This window comes from Colobus angolensis, unplaced genomic scaffold (genome assembly GCF_000951035.1).
Source record: "Colobus angolensis palliatus isolate OR3802 unplaced genomic scaffold, Cang.pa_1.0 Scaffold187, whole genome shotgun sequence".
Lineage (NCBI taxonomy): Eukaryota > Metazoa > Chordata > Mammalia > Primates > Cercopithecidae > Colobus > Colobus angolensis.
In genome coordinates this window covers 1,606,236-1,626,447 of record NW_012115010.1, presented here as the reverse complement: position 1 = coordinate 1,626,447, position 20,212 = coordinate 1,606,236, and the positions used below count along the sequence as shown (strand labels likewise).

General features: G+C 58.8%; 1 protein-coding gene across 3 annotated transcripts in view; it reads right to left on the bottom strand.

Annotated features, from left to right (window-relative positions):
* Nucleotides 1-618: 618 nt before the first annotated feature.
* ADAM11 (ADAM metallopeptidase domain 11) overlaps nucleotides 619-20,212 on the bottom strand; it is a 24,406-nt gene continuing 4,812 nt past the window's right edge. For 2 of the 3 annotated variants that reach the window (XM_011940108.1, XM_011940109.1), the window contains exons 3-27: nucleotides 13,639-13,715; nucleotides 13,385-13,451; nucleotides 11,148-11,233; nucleotides 10,986-11,061; nucleotides 10,485-10,551; nucleotides 10,356-10,419; nucleotides 9,884-9,958; nucleotides 9,727-9,798; nucleotides 9,391-9,557; nucleotides 8,423-8,507; nucleotides 8,220-8,310; nucleotides 8,050-8,101; nucleotides 7,490-7,589; nucleotides 7,336-7,407; nucleotides 7,125-7,217; nucleotides 6,595-6,675; nucleotides 6,004-6,054; nucleotides 5,837-5,900; nucleotides 5,511-5,610; nucleotides 5,175-5,294; nucleotides 4,914-5,082; nucleotides 4,711-4,825; nucleotides 4,535-4,625; nucleotides 3,217-3,234; nucleotides 619-2,722 (exon numbers count right to left, since the gene is read on the bottom strand). In XM_011940108.1, the coding sequence (XP_011795498.1) occupies nucleotides 2,707-2,722; nucleotides 3,217-3,234; nucleotides 4,535-4,625; nucleotides 4,711-4,825; nucleotides 4,914-5,082; nucleotides 5,175-5,294; nucleotides 5,511-5,610; nucleotides 5,837-5,900; nucleotides 6,004-6,054; nucleotides 6,595-6,675; nucleotides 7,125-7,217; nucleotides 7,336-7,407; nucleotides 7,490-7,589; nucleotides 8,050-8,101; nucleotides 8,220-8,310; nucleotides 8,423-8,507; nucleotides 9,391-9,557; nucleotides 9,727-9,798; nucleotides 9,884-9,958; nucleotides 10,356-10,419; nucleotides 10,485-10,498 (1,710 nt within the window). In that variant the 5' untranslated portion in view covers nucleotides 10,499-10,551; nucleotides 10,986-11,061; nucleotides 11,148-11,233; nucleotides 13,385-13,451; nucleotides 13,639-13,715 and the 3' untranslated portion in view covers nucleotides 619-2,706. Of the gene's footprint in view, nucleotides 2,723-3,023; nucleotides 3,235-4,534; nucleotides 4,626-4,710; nucleotides 4,826-4,913; nucleotides 5,083-5,174; nucleotides 5,295-5,510; nucleotides 5,611-5,836; nucleotides 5,901-6,003; nucleotides 6,055-6,594; nucleotides 6,676-7,124; nucleotides 7,218-7,335; nucleotides 7,408-7,489; nucleotides 7,590-8,049; nucleotides 8,102-8,219; nucleotides 8,311-8,422; nucleotides 8,508-9,390; nucleotides 9,558-9,726; nucleotides 9,799-9,883; nucleotides 9,959-10,355; nucleotides 10,420-10,484; nucleotides 10,552-10,985; nucleotides 11,062-11,147; nucleotides 11,234-13,384; nucleotides 13,452-13,638; nucleotides 13,716-20,212 lie in introns of those variants that run through there. The other variant, XM_011940107.1, reaches the window with a different exon arrangement.

Sequence of the window (20,212 nt, the reverse complement as noted above, 5' to 3'; positions counted from 1 at the left end):
TTCCTCCCGGCCCCTCAGTCTGTGAATACCTCCAGGCCCAAGCACTCAGCAGGGGAAGACAGCAATAATCATCGCAGGTTCCTGGTTCAGACTCAGCCCCCAGCCAGGGGAGGGGCTCCCAGCACTGGCCTTACTTAGTCCCCTCCCGTCCCAGGCTCGGCCAGAGGGCACAGGCGTGGGGAAAGAGCAGATTCTCTGCTGCCCAGGAACACGATGCCCTGGGACAGACAGGCTGATGGTTTTGTCCAGCGTTTCGGAATCTTCTGGGAGGAGAAGAGAGGTTTCTTTGGCTTCAGCCATAAAAGGGAAGTTGGGTCTCCCGACTTTTGGGAAAATGCTTTTCTACTCGCCTCGCCTCCTGCTTTGCTGGAGTCAGAGGAGGGGCACAGCTGTCTTTGTTGGAAGAGCCAAAGAAGCAAAGTGGGAGGGCCAGGCCTCCAGCCTGTTTCCTCACCATGAATGGAGAGGAACACCCCTTCCTCTGGGTCCTGGAGCTGGTCCTGAGCGCTCCCTTCCTGCCTCCAGCACCGCAGTTGTCATGCTCCCTCCAGAGCCAGAGGGGACAGGGAGGAGACAAGTCACAGCATGGCCATTCACAGACAAGAGAGAGACACAAGGTTGGTGTGAGCTCCCTGGAAGCCCCAGGATGTGATCTTTAATCGATGCTCCTGGCCTTGCCTCCCCACCCCCAGCCCAGGTGGCATATGTACAGGATGCTGTGTGGAGGCCCAGGCAGAGGCAGCCTCCACTCCTCCCTGGGTTCTGCCAGGGTAGGCACTCGCCAGGGCAGGGCAGGAGGATGCAGACAGCTGGGAGCCAGGGTGGACTGGTCACAGGAAGTCTCATGTTCCCTACCCCGTATACATGAGCACACACAGACATGCCCGTGTGTGCAGAGGTATTCACACTTGTGTAGAGATGTGGATCCAAAAGCTGTGCCCAGATGCACTGTACCTGTGTGCACGCGTGCACCACCAGAGGACAGATGCCTTACGGCAGCGCAGCAATAGTGTGACGCCCAGCCCTTGCCCCGCCCCGCCTCAGCTTGTAGGGCTGGTGGGGCAGAGCTGGCTGGGGGGGGGGTCCCTCCACTCAGCCCTTAAGTGGGCAGTGCCAGCTGGAGCTCACTGTGAGGACCCCACTGCTGTCAGGTGCATCCAGCCACCCAAAATGATGTCAGCGGGTCCCAGGCCTGTTTGCCCCTGAGGGGGTGTGAATAAACGGGGAGCGATTTCCTCCACAGCACCTCCTCGAAGGTGCCCCAGAAACAGAGGGGCTCAAACAGGCAGCTCACGGGCCCTGGGGTGTCAGAACTCTGCCGAGTGAGGGCAGGGCACCCCTGGTGACAAGAACTGTATTCACTTGTGGCTTTCATCCATCAGGTAGCTGGCCCCCATCTTGCCCCTGCCAGCTACCTTTTAGGGTCAAGGAGCCAGAGCTCTGCCCTCCCAAGCAAGGGTCATGAGGGAAGGCCACCGGCAGGATTGTGTGAGAAGACTGAGGAGCTGTGCCTGGCTCCGCCTGGCTCTCAGGCTTGCTGCAGCAGGGATGGGCGGGGCACGTAATGGGGGGAAACGTCTGTAAACGTACAACTCGGCCCTGGAATGGGGGTAGGGAGTGGAATGGACTTGATGGGGCCTTAAGGACTTCTAGTAGCCTAGGATCGTCCATGAGACTTCCCTTTCCTACTTCCTCTTGCACATCCCAGGCAGAGCCCCTAACCCTCCAGGCACTGGGCCACCTCTGGCCTTCCCTACCTGGGAGAGTCCTCCCCAGAAAGATGGCCCAGGCGGGGACATCTAGGCCACACCAGGGGGCACCTAAACCCTGAGTTGGCCCCAGAATTACCCTTTTTGAAAGGGGGAAGGTGCCATTTTATTTCAGGAACTATGTTTTCTAGACCCCGCCCCCCCCAAATCCATGCGTCCTGACAGGGACAGCAGGACGGTTGTTTTAGAATTGAAGACGATCTGGGACATGTGGTTGCTGTGCCCAGAACCTAGGCCTTGGGCACAGCACAGGCAGCTTTGGTTTGAATCAGCACTCATACTTCCTCCAAGCTCAGCGGGGCTAAGCGGGGGCAAGCTGGGATGCCCAGCCCCTGCCTGTGCTCAGTGACAGGACTCCGGGCGTGGTCATCCTGGGGGAGGGTCTGGGGGATGGCCACACCTCAGTTCCTCTGGGCCCTCCTGTAAATGTCAAAGCATCCCCACATCTGCCCTGGCCCTAGCACCCCCGAGTTTACATTCATCGATTAAGATTCAGTTTTTAAAAATGTAGATGTCAGCCCCGTCCCCCTAGGTCCCAGAGAGGTAAGACCCTGGTCTCAGCTGCCTGGTTGCAAGGAGGGGCCATCCAGGCTAGGTCCACTGATGGCTGCCTGGGGGCATCCCTCCAGGCCCCCCGAGTTGAGCTGTGGCAATCCATGAGATGGAAGCTACATTCACACGGGGGAGTGGGTGTGCAAGGCTGAGTCGCAGGAGGTGGGCGGGGGACTGTGGAGGAAGTGCACTCCAGGCCTGGTCCACCCTGGTGGTGCCAAGGGCAGGGCCACAGCCCCCACCCAAACCCCTGCGGAGCCAGGAGTTGAAGGGTTTGGACCTGGAAGACATTTGCATGGTGCCTCCCTCCGTGGCTGGATGGGGGCAGCCTCGTGGTTCAGGGCCGAGACGGTGGGTGCCAGGCTTGGAGGGAGGGGGGTGGCACTTAGGCCCCTCCAGACCTGGAACGGAGAGGGGGCATCAGGGGAGGACGTGAGCAGAGGCCACAGGGAGAGCCCCCCAGCAGGGCCCCGGTTGCTCAGTGCTGGGCCCTGGAGGCAGGCGGCAAGTCACAGGCTGGCCAGGGAAGGGATCTGCGGGAGGTCAGACAGTGGTGACATGGAAGACAAAACAGATGGGACGCACAGGGAGGGCCCTCCCAGGGATGGGGACCGCCAGGGGCACAGCTCCAGTTCCACTTGGTGGCGGGGGAGGGCCTGGCCGCAGCAGGGCAGTCGAGAAGGACGTGGCCTGAGCGGGCGAGGGCAGCAGGGACCTTCTTCCCCGAGCGAGGCTCTCCCACCCCTGCTGGGACAGCCTGGCAGCAGGGGTGGGGGAATCAGCCCCCGTTCCCCATCCACAGAACGCGGGGTGACGAATGAGATGGAGGAGACAAGGACAGCGGGAGGGATGGCGTGGCCGGCATCACACTGCCCCCTGCTGGGCCGGGTCGTACCTTCCTCGGCGGATGTTTCTGCAGGGGGAGGATGGTGGAAGGGGAGAGGAAAAGGAGACATCTGACCTTCTGCTTCTCTCAGGGAGGGGCCTTTGGCTGCCATGCGACCCCTTGCCCCAGAGCGGGGCCAGGACACTAATGTAAGGGCCTGGGAGAATTACCTAGGGCACCCCAGGTAATTACAAAAATTACAAAAAATTACAAAAATGCATCCCAGGTTCCAGTTCTGACTCCGCCACTAACTCAGTCATGTGACCTTGGGCCGTGGGTTCCTCCTCTGCACATTAAGGGGGTTAGACCAGCACAAGGACCCCAGACTTAGACACGCACAAAGCATGATAGGCTGGGTGGGGACTGGGGACCAGAGGACACATGCCTGGCTTGGGCAGCCCCTGCCCAGCTCCACTCTGTGGCTATTCAGGGATGCTTAGAGGAACGCTGGGGCTCAACCTCCTCATGTTCCCAGAGCTGGAAATCCGAACTGCTAGTGTAAAATCTCCTGATTTCTTTCCTTTTCCTTTCTTTCTTTTTTTTTTTTGAGACGGAGTCTCGCTCTGTTGCTGGGGCTGCAGTGCAGTGGCCGGATCTCAGCTCACTGCAAGCTCCGCCTCCCGGGTTTAGGCCATTCTCCTGCCTCAGCCTCCGGAGTAGCTGGGACTACAGGCGCCCGCCACCTCGCCCGGCTAGATTTTTGTATTTTTTAGTAGAGACGGGGTTTCACCGTGTTAGCCAGGATGGTCTCGATCTCCTGACCTCCTGATCCGCCCTTCTCGGCCTCCCAAAGTGCTGGGATTACAGGCTTGAGCCACTGTGCCCGGCCGATCTTTCCTTTTTTTTCTTCTCTCCTTCCTTCCTTCTTTTCTTTTCTTTTCTTTTTTTTCAGTCTTGCTCTGTCGCTCAGGAGTGCAGTGGCGCGATCTTGGCTCACTGTAACCTCCACCTACCTGGTTCAAGCAATTCTCTGCCTTAGCCTCCCAAGTAGCTGGGATTACAGGTGTGTGCCACCATGGCTGGCTAATTTTTGTATTTTTAATAGAGACAGGGTTTCACCATGTTGGCCAAACTAGTCTGGAATTTCTGACCTCAGGTGATCCATCTGCCTTGCCTCCCAAAGTGCTGGGATTACGGGCGTGAGCCACCTCATCCAGCCTAAAATCTCCTAGTTTGGAAATGTTAAGCCCTGCAGGCGACTTGGGCCTATGACGTGTGAGCTCTGGTTTAGTTGAGTTTTCAGGGAGGGCCCCTCAGCTCCACCAGTCAGGGGTTCTGACCCTCCCATCAAGGATGCCAGGGGGCACAGGGTGTATGCGTCTCTTACTTAAATCCCCAGCCCGTGCCACCCAGGACGATGGCTGCAACCAGGACAGCCCCAGCGATGGAGCCAATGATGATGTTGGTGCCACTGGGACCTGGGGAGAAGGGCAGGGCTTAGTTGGCAAGGACAGGCATAGAGAGTGGGACAGACAGACCCCCCTCAGCCAGCTCCAGCCTCACCTTTATATCTCTCTGTCTCCCCTGTGGGTGGGGACGTGGGCAGGGGGTTGTGGATACTGCAGTCTTTGCCTGTCCAGTCTGGCTGACAGATGCACTTTCCTTCATTGCTGCAGACCTAGAGGCAGAGCAGGGCCAGGAGAGGTGAGCAGGGGCCTGTCCCCTCTTGAAAGCCTTTCCCGCCATCCCAGGCTCCAGGCAGTCACCCCGTGGTGGGAGCAAATCCGGCGCTCCCCACTGCCAGGGCAGGTGCTGAAGTTGAAGGCAGAGGCTGGCAGGCAGTGATGGTCTAGGCACAGCATGTTGGGCCCGCAGGCTGTGCCATCCTCCACGTAGCTCAGGTCAGAGCCGTCTGCCAGCTGCACGTGGCCTCCCCTGGGGAAGCGACACAGCCAGCCTCAGCCCTCTGTCTCCTCACCCCCAGCACAGCTGCAACCTTCCCTCCCTAGTCTTGGTCCTGGCAGCACCTGCAGTCCAGCTCCTTGCCCTGGTGGTAGAAGGTGACACTACTGATGTCCCCTACCAGGTCCCCTAGCCGAGGAGCTCCAGAGACGTTGACACAGAGGAGGAAGCCACACAGCACATCCCTGTTGGGGCACATAGAGACAGTGAGCCCCAAGTTTGACTTCAGACTCAACTACTGAACTCTAATCTGCCCTCACCCTGCACCCTGCCACCTGATTTGCCACGTTTCCGCCCATTGGGACTGACAGGCTCCTCCTGGGAGAACCTGTTGCCCCATCTCCGAAAAGTCCCACACCCACCCTGGAGCTGAAAGGCCCTCTGGGAGCCTCAGTACTCACTGCTTACTGCACTGGACCCAGCCCGATCCTTTGCGCCCACAGCTCCCACGCTCAGTCCCCTCCACGTTCAGCTTCTCATAGCAGAAGCGATCAGCAGCCGCTGTGGGGAGAGGATGCCAAGTGTCACCTCACGTACCCCAGGACCCACCCCAAGACCTCAGGCCTGCATCTCCCACACTCTGGCCTGATCCCCAGGCTGCCTGCCTGGGTCCCTGAGATCCTGGGGAGCTACACGCTTGGGGGCCTGTTCACTTGGAACCCACTCTCCCCAGCCCCTCAGCTCTGGATCCTCTGGAGTCCCCCCTCCTAGCCCTAGCCAGACTCACCATGGCCCCAAAGAGCCTGGCACTGCCGGTCCCGGGTTTTGCAGCGACCTCCGTAGCAGCGGCCCTGAGGGTCCAAGAATTAGGAGACAAGGGATGGAGATGCTGAGTGGTCACAGGGGAGACAAGAGACTGCCCTGAAGCCCAGGCTAGGGGGGCAGCCATCATACCTGCTCATGGTCACAGTAGTAACCGTCCAACTTGTGCAGGTTAGGGGGGCACTGTGGAGAGAGGGGTAGGGTTGAGCGGAGCAGCCCCAGGACTGGAGCTGAGGGCTGCCCCAGGGAGGAATGCTGGGGTGCCAAGTGCCCCTCATGTGGGGGCTCATGCCACAGGGCTCTTCCACGCCTAGGACAAGCCATCTGTCTGTTTCTGGACCCAGACCACCCGGATTTGCAAGCCCCAGAGCCGCTCCAGCCTCCCTCCCTCGTAGGGCTGGGAGATAAATGCCTGGCATGTAATTAGGTTGTAATAGATGTTAACTAATATTATCATCTACTCTGATCCCTAACCTACACCAGGCACCGGGCCAGGCGCTGGGAATACCAGCCAGACGATACATTCTAGTTTAATGATTGAAGGAACAAAGCCAAGAGCATGAAGAACCCCTTTCTCAGATAAGAAAACTGAGTCTGATCACTGTGGTTTGAAGCCAGCTGTGGAGAGGAGGGGAGTGCTGAGCACTCGCCCGGGAAAACTAAATCGACAAGGGTAGAGGTTGCCTCGCCCAGGGCTCCACAGGACGGCGGGGCCGGGCGGACCTGGCTCGAGTCACCGGTGCAGGTCTCCGCGATGTCGCACTCGTTCACGGCCTCTCGGCAGGACACACCCCGTGGCTCGTACTAGGGAAGAGACGCGCTCCCCGGGTCAGGCAGGATGGATGCCTCGGCCCTGCCCTCCCCAGGACGCCCGCTTCCCGGGCCCCCACGTCCCCAGGCCCTCCAGCTCCCCAGCGCCCCGTTTCAGGCCTGTTCTTATTTCCCTGCTCCCACCAACTCTTGGACGCGCCCCACCTCGCTCCCAGCGCACTCAGCACCGCCCCCAAGCCCCCCACGTTCCCTCCCCTCCTTGCTTCTGGGCAGCCTTCCCTTCCCGCTCCTCGTAGCCCCGCCTTCAACATCCTTCAGCGCCGCCCCTTGCCCCCCATTGGCGCTGTCTTCGCATCAAGCCCCGCCCCAGAGGCCTCCGCCCACGAAGGCTCCGCTTCCCTCCCTAGCTCCCGCCCCTTATCTGAAGGCCTCCAATCGCTCCTCCTGCGCCCTGGCCCCGCCTCCCGGCCGGTCCTCCTTACCTTGCAGCGGCGACAGCAGAGCCCGTCGCTGCACATGGCGTCGTGAGTCAGGGTACATTTCTTGCAGCAGTTGCCACCTGCGCGGCTGCACTCCTGAGGGACGCGGGAGAAGGGGAGGGAGGCGGGCGAGCCCTAATCCTCCCAGTCGGACGCTCCCTCGTGCCCACCCCCGCATCCGGGTCCCCCACCTGGCGTCCGCACCACCGCTCACCTGCACCGAGCCGCAGTCGCACTCCTCCCCTGCCTCCACAAAGCCGTTCCCGCACTCTGGGGGGTCCAGGAGCTGGACCGGGAGGACAGGTCGGGAGTCTGACCTGGACCCCGCCCAGGCCCCGCTCCCATGCTCCCCGCCGCGGGGCTGGTACCTTGAGGGGCTTGTTGAAGAGGCAGCTCCCACCACCCTCCTGCAGAAACTGGTTGTACTCGTCGATGCTGCAGCGCGAGAACTTGCGGGGCAGGTAGAACCTGGATAGGGCGAGCGGAGGTGCCGCTGGCTGCTCCCTTCCAACCCACCCTCACCCGTCTCAAGGCTGGGGAGGGGGTACACTGGAGGACTTGGTCACCATCGCGAGGAGGTTGAGGATCTTCCCCGGGATTGCACCAGAATCCTCCCGCCTGTCCCTGTCGCTCCCGTCCCCTCCGCTGAACCTGGGGACTCGCAGCCGCCCTGGAGGGAAGGTGTCTCCATGCGAGGCTTGGGCGGCGCCCAGTGGCCACGATGCGCACTGCAGCCTGGCTGGTTTTGGTGTCCCAGCAAGGAAATCTGGGTCTCCCGGGGCAGTGTTTGCGGAAAACTGGGCTTCTTGGGATCCTGAGTGGTTCTGTGAGGTGGGCCTCTTGAGCCCCCTGGTCCAGACTGCCAAACAATGCTCGCTCTAAGACTCCCCTCGCCCAAGACCTTCCCCCGGTTTGTCCAAGAACTCACCCAGTGTCCTCCATGATGCAGCCCAACCAGATGTCCGGACACTTGCAGTCCCCTGAGGGGTAAGCCAGGCGGATATGAGGAAGGCCAAGGACCACCCCTCCCACTGACACCCTCCGCGTTCCAGAGCTGCTGGGCGTGGGCCACACGGGGGCTTCCGGGGGGGCGGATACCTGCTGAGCTCCGGTGTTTGTTCCACATCATGCCCAGGTTCTGCCCCAGCGTCTGGGCAAGGGTCACGGCCATCGCCCCCATGTTGCCGTACTGGGGGGGGGGAAGATGGGGCGCAGATGTCTACGTCTTCCAACAGGCACGTCATGCCCCTGAAGCCCCTTTCCCTCCGCCACCGCCCCAGCCATGGCCCCTCACTGCTCACCTCGTTCACACCCCCGCCCCGGGACAGGGAGCAGATGCCCCCCACGTAGGCTGCCCCGCTGCTGGTGCTCTGGAAAGTCCTGCCCCTGGAAGGCAGTGCTCTGTCAGGATGGCCTGCTGCCCTCCCCTGTGGCTCCCCGGGTGGTGGTGGGGCCTTGGGGAGCCCCTCACACTATAGTCCTTCCTCGGGAGATGCGCCTGGCCCTTTACCTCAGCCTTGGTGACCCCAGGCAAGACCCTTCCCCGCCTCCTTGGGTTCTTGTTTTCTTTTCTTTTTCGTTCTTTCTTTCTTTTTCTTTCATTTGAGACAGAATTTCACTCTTGTGGTCCAGGTTGGAGTGCAGTGGCACCATCTCGGCTCACTGCAATCTCCACCTCCTGGGTTCAAGCGATTCTCCTGCCTCAGCCTCCCGAGTAGCTGGGACTACAGGTGCACACCACCACGCCCGGCTAATTTTTGTATTTTGAGGTGGGGTTTCACCATGTTGGCCAGGCTGGTCTTAAACTCCTAAACTGAAATGATCCACCCGCCTTGGCCTCCCAAAGTGCTGGGATTACAGGCATGAGCCATCGCGCCTGGCCCCTTCTTGGGTTCTTTTGCCCATAAGGCAAAGGAGAGGCTCCTAGTAGACCATGTCTAGTTGCAAGGCCCTTTTATGAGATTTTTTTCCCCTACCAGGGCACTGGGTCCCTGAGGAAGGGATGCTGGGACAGTTTAAAAGGGGAAAGACGGAACTAAGAGAAGTGAGAGACAGAAGAGGACCACCAGGGCTAAGACAAGGGCATCAATCTCAGATTCGGGGGATGATGCCCAGCCTGTTGCAAGTGGCTCGGGGGAGGTGGCAGGTGCAAGGTGAGCCCAGTCCCCAGACTCTGAGAGGAGCACCTGGCACAGGGCAGGTGTTAAGTAACCCTAAGCACTGTAGCAACTAGCAGAGGCTGGCAGGAGGTGTGGGGTGGGGGACTCACGAGAAGAGGTGGGTGGCATCGCTGGGCTCAGGCAGACCCTCCCGTCGGTAGACCATGAGCTGGGCCAGGGTCTCCAGGAGGTCATCCTGCACCTGGATCTTGTCCCCATCTGCCCATGTTTCCATGGCAACCAGGACGATGCGAGTGTTGAGCTGCTCCTTGTATATCTGGGGAGAAGATGAGGGGGCTGGAGGGTGGGAGTGGGTGTTGGGGCCAGGGCTGGAGGAGGACCTGTCTCTCCAGGAAGTGGGAGCCAGGGGCTGACAGTGCCCCCTGATGTGTGTGATGGGGTGGGGGCCATAAGGAGGAGGGAAGGAGGGAGGGAGAGCTGCTTACCACGTCAGCCAGGTTCACCACGGACTTGGCAAAGTTGCTGGTGAGGACCACCGACTGTCGCATCTGCTGAAACTGGGAGAAAGAAGAGTGCGAGGAGGGTGAGGCTCCTCTGGGGCCTCCTCCCAGTGTCACCCCCCATCCCTGCCCTGACACTCACCAGCTGGTGGTCATTGATCACAATTAGCTCCACGTACTTGGTCTCACTGTGCACTGTAGGGTGGCCCCGGCGGACCTGGGGGGTGGGTGGGCACTTGGAATCAGTCCCTTCCATGTCTGACTGATCTCATGGCCAAGCCATGGGGATGGGGGGGTCTGAACTCCAGCCAGGGACAGTGCCAGCTCCCCACTGGCAGAGGATGCCGTCCTTCCTCAGCTTTGGAATGAGGGCAGGCAGCCTCGGTTTGCCCAGGATGTGACCTCTGTAGATGCCAGCATTAGGGAAGGGGTGGGGGCTTCTCCCAGACACAGTCCCTGGTCCCCAGCCACATCCATCTGAGCCCTCCTTCGCCCCAGCCATGGATGGGGGTGCCCTCCTGCTCTGGGCCATGGCCCGAGGTCTCTCTGCAGCCTGAGGTCTGTGCAGCCTGAGGTCTCTGCAGCCCGAGGTCTGTGCGGGCCCCCGTACCTGCCTTTTCCTTCTCAGCCTCGGCCGGTTTGGAGGAGCCGACTGGGCAGGCACAGCAAACAGGCAGCCTGTGGGGAGGGGGCAGGTGAGGGGGGCACAGCCGGCCCCTCCCCACCCCCCTTCCCTCCCTTACCTAGTTCCCTGCATCCGAGGGGATCTGGGAGGAGAGGGGTCCGGTAAATGAGGTGGGGAAGGGGTCCCTGCAATGAGGGGAAATTAGTTCTTGGGGTGCCAACTGGGTCTGCTCCAGGCCCACTTGGGGGGGCCAGATCCAGTCCTCACCCCCATCCCACCCTGGGGTGACCCAGAACTGGCCAGAGCTCCCATGTCGGATCTGATCTCCCAGATACTCAGATTCCGGGGTCAAGACCTGGGGGCACTCTGAGAGACAGGGGCAAAGGACATTGGAGCCCAATGGGAGGTCACTTAGGGGACAGAAGGGACATTGGAGCTGGGGGCACAGGGGGAGCTGGGGCACAGGAGGGAGGGAACCAGAGCTGGGGTCACTGAAGAGGGCAGTGAGGCTGGGGTTACTGAGGGAGGAGCAGGAGGAGGAAGAGGTGGCAGCAACAGCTGTTGGGACAAGCTTGGCAGAGCCACCAGAGAGGACGGCAAGGGGCTATGCAGGGCTTACCTGAGGGGCTCCCCAAGGTCCAGCCACGTCTTGGGGCTCCACAATGTAAGTCAAGTTCCCATCAGAGAAGACCCCACTGTGGAGAGAGAGGCGCAGCTCCCCACCGTCCCCAGGCCTGGGCCGGAGGCTTCTCCCAGCTGCCTGGCCCCTCCCGGTACTCACTGCAGCCCCTGGCAGGTGGAGAGGGCGGCAAAGGAGTGCAGGTTCCCCCGGAGCTTCCCCTGGTAGTAGCAGTGGTCTCCAGCCCCCTGGAGGAGCAGAACAGTGAGCAGAACGCTGGCATGAGGCTGGGGGCAGCTGACAGGCCTCAAGGCTTTTTGGGGGCCACTGAAGCTGCCCTGTGTGCAGATGGCCACAATCCCCGAGTACACCTGGGGCTCTGGAGCCTGTTTCTAGATGAGTGGTGCTCCTAATCTGTTGTGCCACCCTGGGCAAGTTCCTAGCCCTCTCTGGGCCTCCTTCACCTCATCTATAAAATGAGGAAGCTGGACTGTAGCAAAGGTTTTTGTTGTTGTTGTTGTTTTTTGAGACAGGGTCTCGCTCTGTTGCCCAAGCTGGAGTGCAGTGGTGCAATCTTGGTTTACTGCACCCTCTGCCTCCCAGATTCAAGCCATTCTCATGCCTCAGCCTCCCAAGTAGCTGGGATTACAGGCATGTGTAATTACAGGCACATATAGCTAATTTTTCTTTCTTTTTTTTTTTTTTTTTGAGACGGAGTCTCGCTCTGTCGCCCAGACTGGAGTGCAGTGGCCGGATCTCAGCTCACTGCAAGCTCCGCCTCCCGGGTTTACACCATTCTCCTGCCTCAGCCTCCCGAGTAGCTCGGATTACAGGCGCCCGCCACCTTGCCCGGCTAGTTTTTTGTATTTTTTAGTAGAGACGGGGTTTCACCGTGTTAGCCAGGATGGTCTCGATCTCCTGACCTCGTGATCCGCCCGTCTCGGCCTCCCAAAGTGCTGGGATTACAGGCTTGAGCCACCGCGCCCGGCCTCTTTTTTTTTTTTGTAAGACGGAGTTTTGCTCTTTTTGTCCAGGCTGGAGTGCAATGGCACGATCTCAGCTCACTGCAACCTACACCTCCTGGGTTCAAGCGATTCTTCTGCCTCAGCCTCCCAAGTAGCTGGGATTACAGGTGCGTGCCACCATGCCCAGCTAACTTTTGTATTTTTAGTAGAGATGGGGTTTCACCATCTTAGCCAGCCTGGTCTCAAACTCCTGACCTCGTGATCCACCTGCCTCGGCCTCCCAATGTGCTGGGATTACAGGCGTGAGCCATCGTGCCCAGCCTGATTTTTCTATTTATTTATTTATTTGTTTTTTGAGATGGAGTTTCGCTCTTGTTCCCCAGGCTGGAGAGCAATGGCGTGATCTCAGCTCACTGCAACCTCTGCCTCCCAGGTTCAAACAATTCTCCTGCCTCAGCCTCCTGAGTGGCTGGTATTACAGGCATGCACCACCACACCTGGTTAATTTTATATTTTTAGTAGATATGGTGTTTCACCATGTTGGCCAGGCTGGTCTCGAACTACTGACCTCAGGTGATCTGCCCACCTCAGCCTCCCAGTGATGGGATTATAGGAGCCCGGCCTACAGCAAGGGTTCCTAGCCTTTTGCTGGGGCTGGGGAAGGGATCAGACTCCTTTGAGAATAACAGGCAGTGTTTATTTAGCACCTACCATGTGCCCAGCACTGCTCTGTGTACTAACCATATATTATCTCATTTAATCATGTACTCACCCCTAACATCACACACAACCTCATGCACTGCCTCCCAGGACGACCCTGGGCCTGTGGTTGACTAAGGAGTGATGGGCAGCATGTGTCCTCCAGGCCAGACTTGCGGGTTGGGGCTGGGGGGACCTGCGGCACCCTTCCCCTCCAGCTTTGCCTCCTGCAGAATTACTTGTGCTCCAGTTACTGAACAGGCGGTGGGGGGTTGGGGGGGTGAGACAGGCTATTTATAGACACTCATTCATTTTCAGGCTCTAGAGCCTGCAGGGCTGGGACCCTGGTGTCCCAGGCAGTTGGGATTTTCCAGGGCCTTGGTACTGAGTAAAAAGGGCCTTTCCTCAGCTGCCCCTCTCAGGAGAGTCTGGAGAGGGGGATTCCTGGCAGCCGGCTCGGAACAATGAGGGTCCCTGTAGGCCCCATGCAAGGCAGGTGGGCTGGCTGGGAGTCGGAGCTCTGGGGCCAAGTGAGGGGAGCTCGGGGCCCCATGCAGTCAAGCTGCCCACTGTCCACATTCAGAGCCTCTCAGGTCGGGAGAGAGGGAAGGTGCCGAGGGGCCAGGCCCAGGACCCCATCTCCAGCAGCCACCTGTCCCTATACCTGTGACCACAGAGCCACAGAAACAGCACCTCCCTTCCACCCCTGGCCCCGGTCCCTGCAGAGGCACTCACGGTGCTGTGCTGGGTTGTTCCCTCCCGGCTGAAGTGGCGCTCCACGTATTGCGAGGAGAGGAGGTGGCTGAGACAGAGGGGGCAGTGGGAATGGGGGTCACGGGCGAGGTGAGGTCTGGCTTGGGGCCTGCCCCAGCTCAGGATCCAGGTACCCCCTGCCCTGGCTCAACCCCCAGCCCCCCAGCAGCCAGGCCCTTGCCATGCCTCCCACACCCCACCACCACCCTTCCTCCTGGGCTCAGGGCCACACTCACTGGTTCAGCTCCAGGTCCAGGGTGAAGTTTGAGTTGAAGGCTGGGATGACGAAACTCACCTGGGCCAGATGGACAGGCTGGCGTGGGGGGAGGGCAGAGGGGGAGTCAACTCAGGGAGGCCTGAAGGTGGGAGTCGGGGGGACCCCGAGACAGACAGTAGCCCTGGGAGGGGGTGGCCAGCCCTAGCAGCTGAGGGGGCCATTGATTTGGGGACAAGATGCTTTGCCCAAGCTCCTCTTCCTCCACGATCCTGCTCCTTCACTAGTGGGCAGAGGCAGGAGTGCTCAGCCCTGAGCACAGCCGCCTTTCTGCCCTCTGGGCCTGGGCACCTATGCGTTGGGGGGCTGGGTTGCAGGTGCAGTCGGGATGGAGAGGGCCGGCCCGGCCAGCCCTCTGCCTCATTATGCCCTCCTGGCTGGTGAGGGGCACCCTACCATCAGGCAGAGTAACAGGAGGGCCCCAGGAGTATCATGGGGAAAGCACAAACAGGAAGTGGGAGGCAGGACCCTTGCTGCCTGTTCCCCTACCCTGGCGCCAGCCTCTATCTACATAGGAGGCCTCGGACAGGGGCGAGTGGGTGGGAATGGATGGTTGCACCCCCGGAAACTGGGCGACAGACGGGTGCCATCCTGTTGGGAGGAAGGACTTGGCTCTTCTACCCCCAAATCCATTGCCCTCTGCCTCGCCCAAAGCAGCTCATCTTTAATATTTCAATCGCATGGTTAATTTTTAAACACGGAAGTTTTCCTGATAAATTTTTCAAAGTGCAGTGAGGCTGGAGGCTCCAGGTTGCCACGGCAACGCATCAGACCTGAGCAAGATGGCGGCCCCCCAGGCCTGGGCGCTCGAGGACGCCCGGATCACAGCAACCCCAGGGCCCAGGAAGGGCTGAGAGGACTCAGGACTGGGGCCTTCTCCCTACCCCTTGTTCATTCCAGAAGACTGACTCCAGACCCCCACATGAGGGTCACCCACTCTGCCCTGCAGATGGGAGGCTTTTGTTCGCCGCCTGGCTTTTGTGGTGGGGACAGCAGGTTGCAGAAAGGAAGACAGCCCCAAGGTCACGGTCATGAAATCCATAGCCTGTGCCTTGTCGTTCTTCCTCCTCAACCACCTCATCACTGCTAATCTTTACCGAGCACTTCTTGTGTGCCAGGCCCTGGTCTAAACACTACAAGTATTGCCTCGTTTGATATTCACAGCAACCCTATGGGATAGATTACTGCCATTCCCATCTGAAAGACAGGGGACAGGCACAGTGGAGCTGACCAACTTGCCCAAGGTCACATAGCTAAAAAGTGGTGGAGCGAGGGAGTCTGCTTCTAGGGCTGTCTCACCTCAAAGGTGGGGTAAAATGGAAGTGGGCCCAGTGTCCATGAGAGGTCCTGAGAGAGGAGCAATGGGGGACCAACGGCCAGGGCCTGGGTGAGCAGACCTCCGTGCCCCAAGGACACCGACTCATCCTATTCCAGGCTGACCGAGGCTCCCAGTTCCATCCTGAGCCCCTAGAGCATCGATCAGCCCGAAATAGAAAGTCAAGGACAAGGAACTGCCACATCCTCTTCCCAGCCCATGGCCTGAACCATCCTGGCCTTCCCCTGCCCCTGGGACTGTTCCTGCTTGTTCTATCTGCCCTCCACCAACAAGCCCCTATGCCGCCCACTCCACAGCTGCCTAGAGGAGCAGCCTGCCAGACCCCTTGCCGACGCCGCTCTCGCCGTGCAGCCTCAGGGATGACCCAGCAACCTCTCTGAGCCTCAGATTTTCCCACTGAAAATGGTCAGATGAGCCCAGATGCGAGGCCAGGAGGTTGGCTGTGTAGTGGGGCCGTCCTGGGCCTGGAGATTCCAGCAGAGTCTGCCCTGGACCAACAGAATCTCCCTCACTCAGGAGGTCTGTGAGCCATCCCATCGAGCCTGCTTCCTCTCTGTAGAGGCCAAGCCAGCCCCAACTCTGGGGAAGGCCCCAGCTGATAGGGGAGCAAGGCCAGATACTTTAGGACCCTCCTTGTCTACCACCTCCTGCCGCCTGCTGAGCTCTCACCCCTTCCCCACCTGGTGCAGCTGAACTTCAGGGGTGGGCTGTCCCCTGCCCCAGCGGGACACAGGGCTTAGACCAGATAAGCCCCTGGGGCAGTGCTGGGGCAGCTGGGGCTGGGGGCTGGGCATGGCTGGAGGTGGCCCAAGAAGGGACTGGGAGAGCCCCCAAAAGGCAGTGGGAGAGAGAGAGACCACATACCAAGGCATGTTTGCCTGGCCTGGCCCCATGTGGGGACACAACTCTGTCCCTAGTCTGAGGGAAGAGATGGGTCAGACAAACCTATCTCAGTCCCCAGAATCTCTGTGGCCCTGGCACCTGGGGAGTTGGGGGGGGTGGCGGGGACTCCTGCTGGCACAGAGCCCCAAGACCGCCCCAAGCCCAGCTTTAGCCCAATAATGCTTTTTTTTTTTTTTTTTGAGATGGAGTCTCACTCTGTCACCCAGGCTGTAGTGTAGCGGTGCGATCTCAGCTCAATGCAACCTCTGCCTCCTGGGTTCAAGCAATTCTCTGCCTTAGCCTCCCGAGTAGCTGGGATTATAGGCGCCCACCACCACGCCCGGCTAATTTTTTTGTATTTTTAGTAAAGACAGGGTTTTACCGTCTTGGCCAGGCTGGTCTTTAACTCCTGACCTTGTGATCCACCGTTGGCATCCCAAAGTGTTGGGATTGCAGGTGTGAGCCACCCTGCCCGGCGAATGTTCTTTTTTAAAAATTAATTAATATTTTTAGAGATGGGATCTCACATGTTGCCCAGGCTGATCTTGAACTTCTGGGCTCAAGCCATCCTCCCGCCTCAGCCTCCCAAAATGCTGGGATTACACACTTGAGCCTCTGTGTCCGGCCTGAGCCAATGTTCCATCAAAGCCAAACAGAGTTCCCTGCCTGGCCCTACTTTGTACCCCTGCCCTGCCTCTGACCTCATCCCATTGTCCCTCCATCCCTGGGGGAGGGGCCTTTTGGTCTTGAGGTCACATCAGCCCTCAACTGACCCTGTGCCCTGCGCTTGTCTCTTGCTCCCCTGGCTGCCCAGGCTGTCACATGCTCCAGCTCATTTGATCTCAACCTGCCCAGGCTGTCTGGTCCTCATTTTACAAATGCCAGGATGAGGCTCAGGGAGACACCCGGAGGTGACTGACCCAGGGTCATGGCTGGGTGGCTGGGGAGGTGTGGGGCCGGATCTCACTCTGGGGCCGGAGTTCGGTCGCCACAGCAGCTGTGACCGCCTGGCAGGGGTGACCACCCCTTCCACCCGAGGCTCCTCTCTGGCTGGCCCACCCAGTCTCCTAGACATCTGCTTCAGAGGGACGGTGCCTCGTCCTCTCTGTACCAGATGCGGGGTGCAGAGAGAAAAAGGCAAAGATTCTGCCGAATAACCAGAAGCACAAATACAGGCGCCTGGGCTCTGCCCCAGACCTACACATAGTCTTAGGAAGGGGACTGAGGAGCTTTAGGATTCCCAAATGCTCCAGGAAATTCGAGAAGGGAGACCATTGCTCCCCACCACCTCCAGGCACAGCCCCTCATGTGCTGACTCCGAACTCCTGCCCCGACCTCCCTCTCCTCTCCACCCTCACCTGCACGGCCTGCACCTGCCAACCCACACAGAGCTTTGGCGCCCTCTGCCTCTGGGCCTTTAAGCACACAGTAGACATACACTTACTTGATCACTGATTTGGATTTTCAGGTGGGTGACCTTTAGTCCCCTGGAGCAAGGGCTATGCCTGCTTTTTTCCCTGCCCACGGGCTCAACACTCACATTGAATGGAAAGGCATCGCAAGGCCTGAGATAAGCTGCTTCATGCCCCCGGCCTCAGTTTTCCCCTCGGTAAAACAGAATTGTTGGGCCAGGAACAGTGGCTTGTGCCTGTAATCCTATCACTTTGGGAGGCCAAGGTGGGCGGATTGCCTGAACTCAGGAGTTTCAAGACCAGCCTGGGTAACGTGGTGAAACCCTGTCTCTACTCAAATACAAAAGAAATTAGCTGGGCGTCGCAGTGTGTGCCTGTAATCCCAGTTACTCGGGAGGCTGAGGCAGGGGAATTGCTTGAACCTGGGAGGCGGAGGTTGCAGTGGGCCAAGATCGTGCAACTGCACTCCAGCCTGGGCGACACAGCAAAAAACTCTGTCTCTACAAAAAAAGAAAAGAAAAACCAGGATTGTTGTGAGGATTAAATAAAAGCCCTTTTGAATGTGTTATCATAAGGGTCAATAATAATAAGAAGGAAGTGTAAATGTTCTAGCTGAACAGGGCTTTGAGGAACTGGATAAATAACCTCTTTGGATCACCTACTGTGACAGGGACATGCCAGAACAGTGGCCTTATGCTCCAGATCTGGGTGGATGGTGTGATTTACTTGTCAGGTGTCTCACCTGAGGATGTCTTTCTGGAATCTCCTCCCACAAGGAGATACCACCACCTTGTGGGCCGGGTGGCTGCAAACTGGGCAGGAGCTCTGCCTGGGAGTATGTCCCAGCTGGGAGAAACCCCCCACCCACCCACCAGCTCCCCCTACCCGCCCCTGGCAATGCGTTGGGTGCTCCATTTATCAAGAGGGCAGCGGGATTCCCAGACAATGAGAACATCCAGACGAATTTCCAATGATGGGATTTGACCTACATTTTTGAGAACAGAGCCACCTCCTTACAGGGTCATCAGTCCCTCTGGGGACAGACTCTGGACAGCTGAGTTCCTCTAGGCAGCCGGGAGGGTGCTTGGGTGAGGCCAAGCCCACAGGCCAGAGTCCTGCTCATGTGGTTTCTCCCCTGGACCCCGCCTGAGCCTGACAGGTAACCCCTAAATATCCTGGCTCCTGTTTCTCACACCCAGCCCTCATGCCAGCACCAGGGCCCAGCACCCTGCCTGGACACTCAGAGATGTTGACCATCGGCTATTTTGCCAGATCTCGGGCTGGACACCTGACATTCGTCATCTCAAGTCCTCACAGCAGCCTGAGAGATGGAAACTATGAGCATATCCCCATTTTATGAATGAGGAAGTTGTGGTTAAGGGGGCTGAGTGGCTGGCTTAGGTCACACAGTCAGAAGCAGGGGAGCAGGCCCTGCACTAAGGCTGTGCCACCTCAAAGCCACAGCGTGCAGCCTCTAACACCAAAACCAAGCCTGCTCAACTCTCTGGCATCGCAGGGCTCAGTTTATGCCCCGACCTTGCTCCTGGGAACAAGCTGGGCCCAGCACATATCCTAGCCCTGGCTTCTAGCTACCTGCCTCAACCTAGGAGAGAGCCGCAACTTTGGCCACACACACTATAACATGGCCTTGGCTCTAGTGGGGTATCAGGGCCCCAGGCACAGACCCTGGTCCCCCTGTGACACCCTGCCGGCCCATCTTCAAGAGCTGGGGGCGAGCCTTATTCAACTGCCCTTCACCTTTCTGCAGGAAGAAAACACAAACACTGTTGCAGGGCTTCTAGGGTGGCGTTTTCAGTAAATGCTGGCCTGGGCAGCTGTCGCAAGAGCTTAGCCCAGAGACTGAGGCGCTCCTCCCCTTGCTGGCTCAGATGAGCTTCTATGTACCAGGTCTGCGACCTCCTCACCCCTGACCCTAATCACCTCCCCATGTCCTGCTCTCTCCTTGTTCCCAAGGAGTCTGGGTCTCCCCGGGGGTAGGCATAATCCACACAGCAGCCTGGTGTGAATCAGAAAAAGGTGTCCCAAGACCAGGTGAGGTGGCTCATGCCTGTAATTCCAGCACTTTGGGAGGCCAAGGCTGGTGGATCACTTGAGGTCAGGAGTTCGAGACCAGTTTGGCCAACATGGTGAAACCCCGTCTCTATTAAAAATACAAAAATTAGCTGGAAGCGGTGGTGCATGCCTGTAATCCCAGCTACTCAGGAGGCTGAGGCACAAGAATCGCTCCCTCGCTGGGAGGCAGAGGTTGCAGTGAGCCCAGATCATGCTGCTGCACTCCAGCCTGGATGACAGAGCGAGACTGTCTGAAAAAAAAAAAAAAGAAAGAAAATGGGGTCTCCCCTGTAAGTAAGAATGCATGTGGCCCCATAAGCCCATGGATTGCATTCAGCTCACTTACCCCTTGCCCAGTCACCCTAGTCCAGTGAACAATCAGCCCAACTGTACATGGTAGTTTTGTCTGACCTGTACCACGCCTCAGCTGCAGGCTCCCTGGGACCACAGGTTTCTGCACTCCCAGAAGCTCACCCACTTCTCTGGGCCTCAGGCCTAGCCTGCTTCCAGGCTGGACAGAAGTGAGGGGGTTGAGTGCAGTGGCAGAGAGAGGGCAAGGGTGCATCTGTGTCTCTCTTCCCTTCAGCCCAGAGCAAGAAGTGGCAGTGCACTGAGTGAGAGCCCTGCTTTGGGGATCAGTCTTGACTCCGTGCTCAAGTGCTGTGTCACTTGGGGCAGTTACGTTGCCTCTCTGTGCCTGTTTCTCCATCTGCGAGATGGGAATAACAGCCCCACCTCTGGGAGCTGTGTTGAAGATTAAATAATTACACGTAAAGGAGTGCCTGCTGCAAAAAGGCCTAGTAAATAATTATAATTTCTTTTTTTTTTTTTTT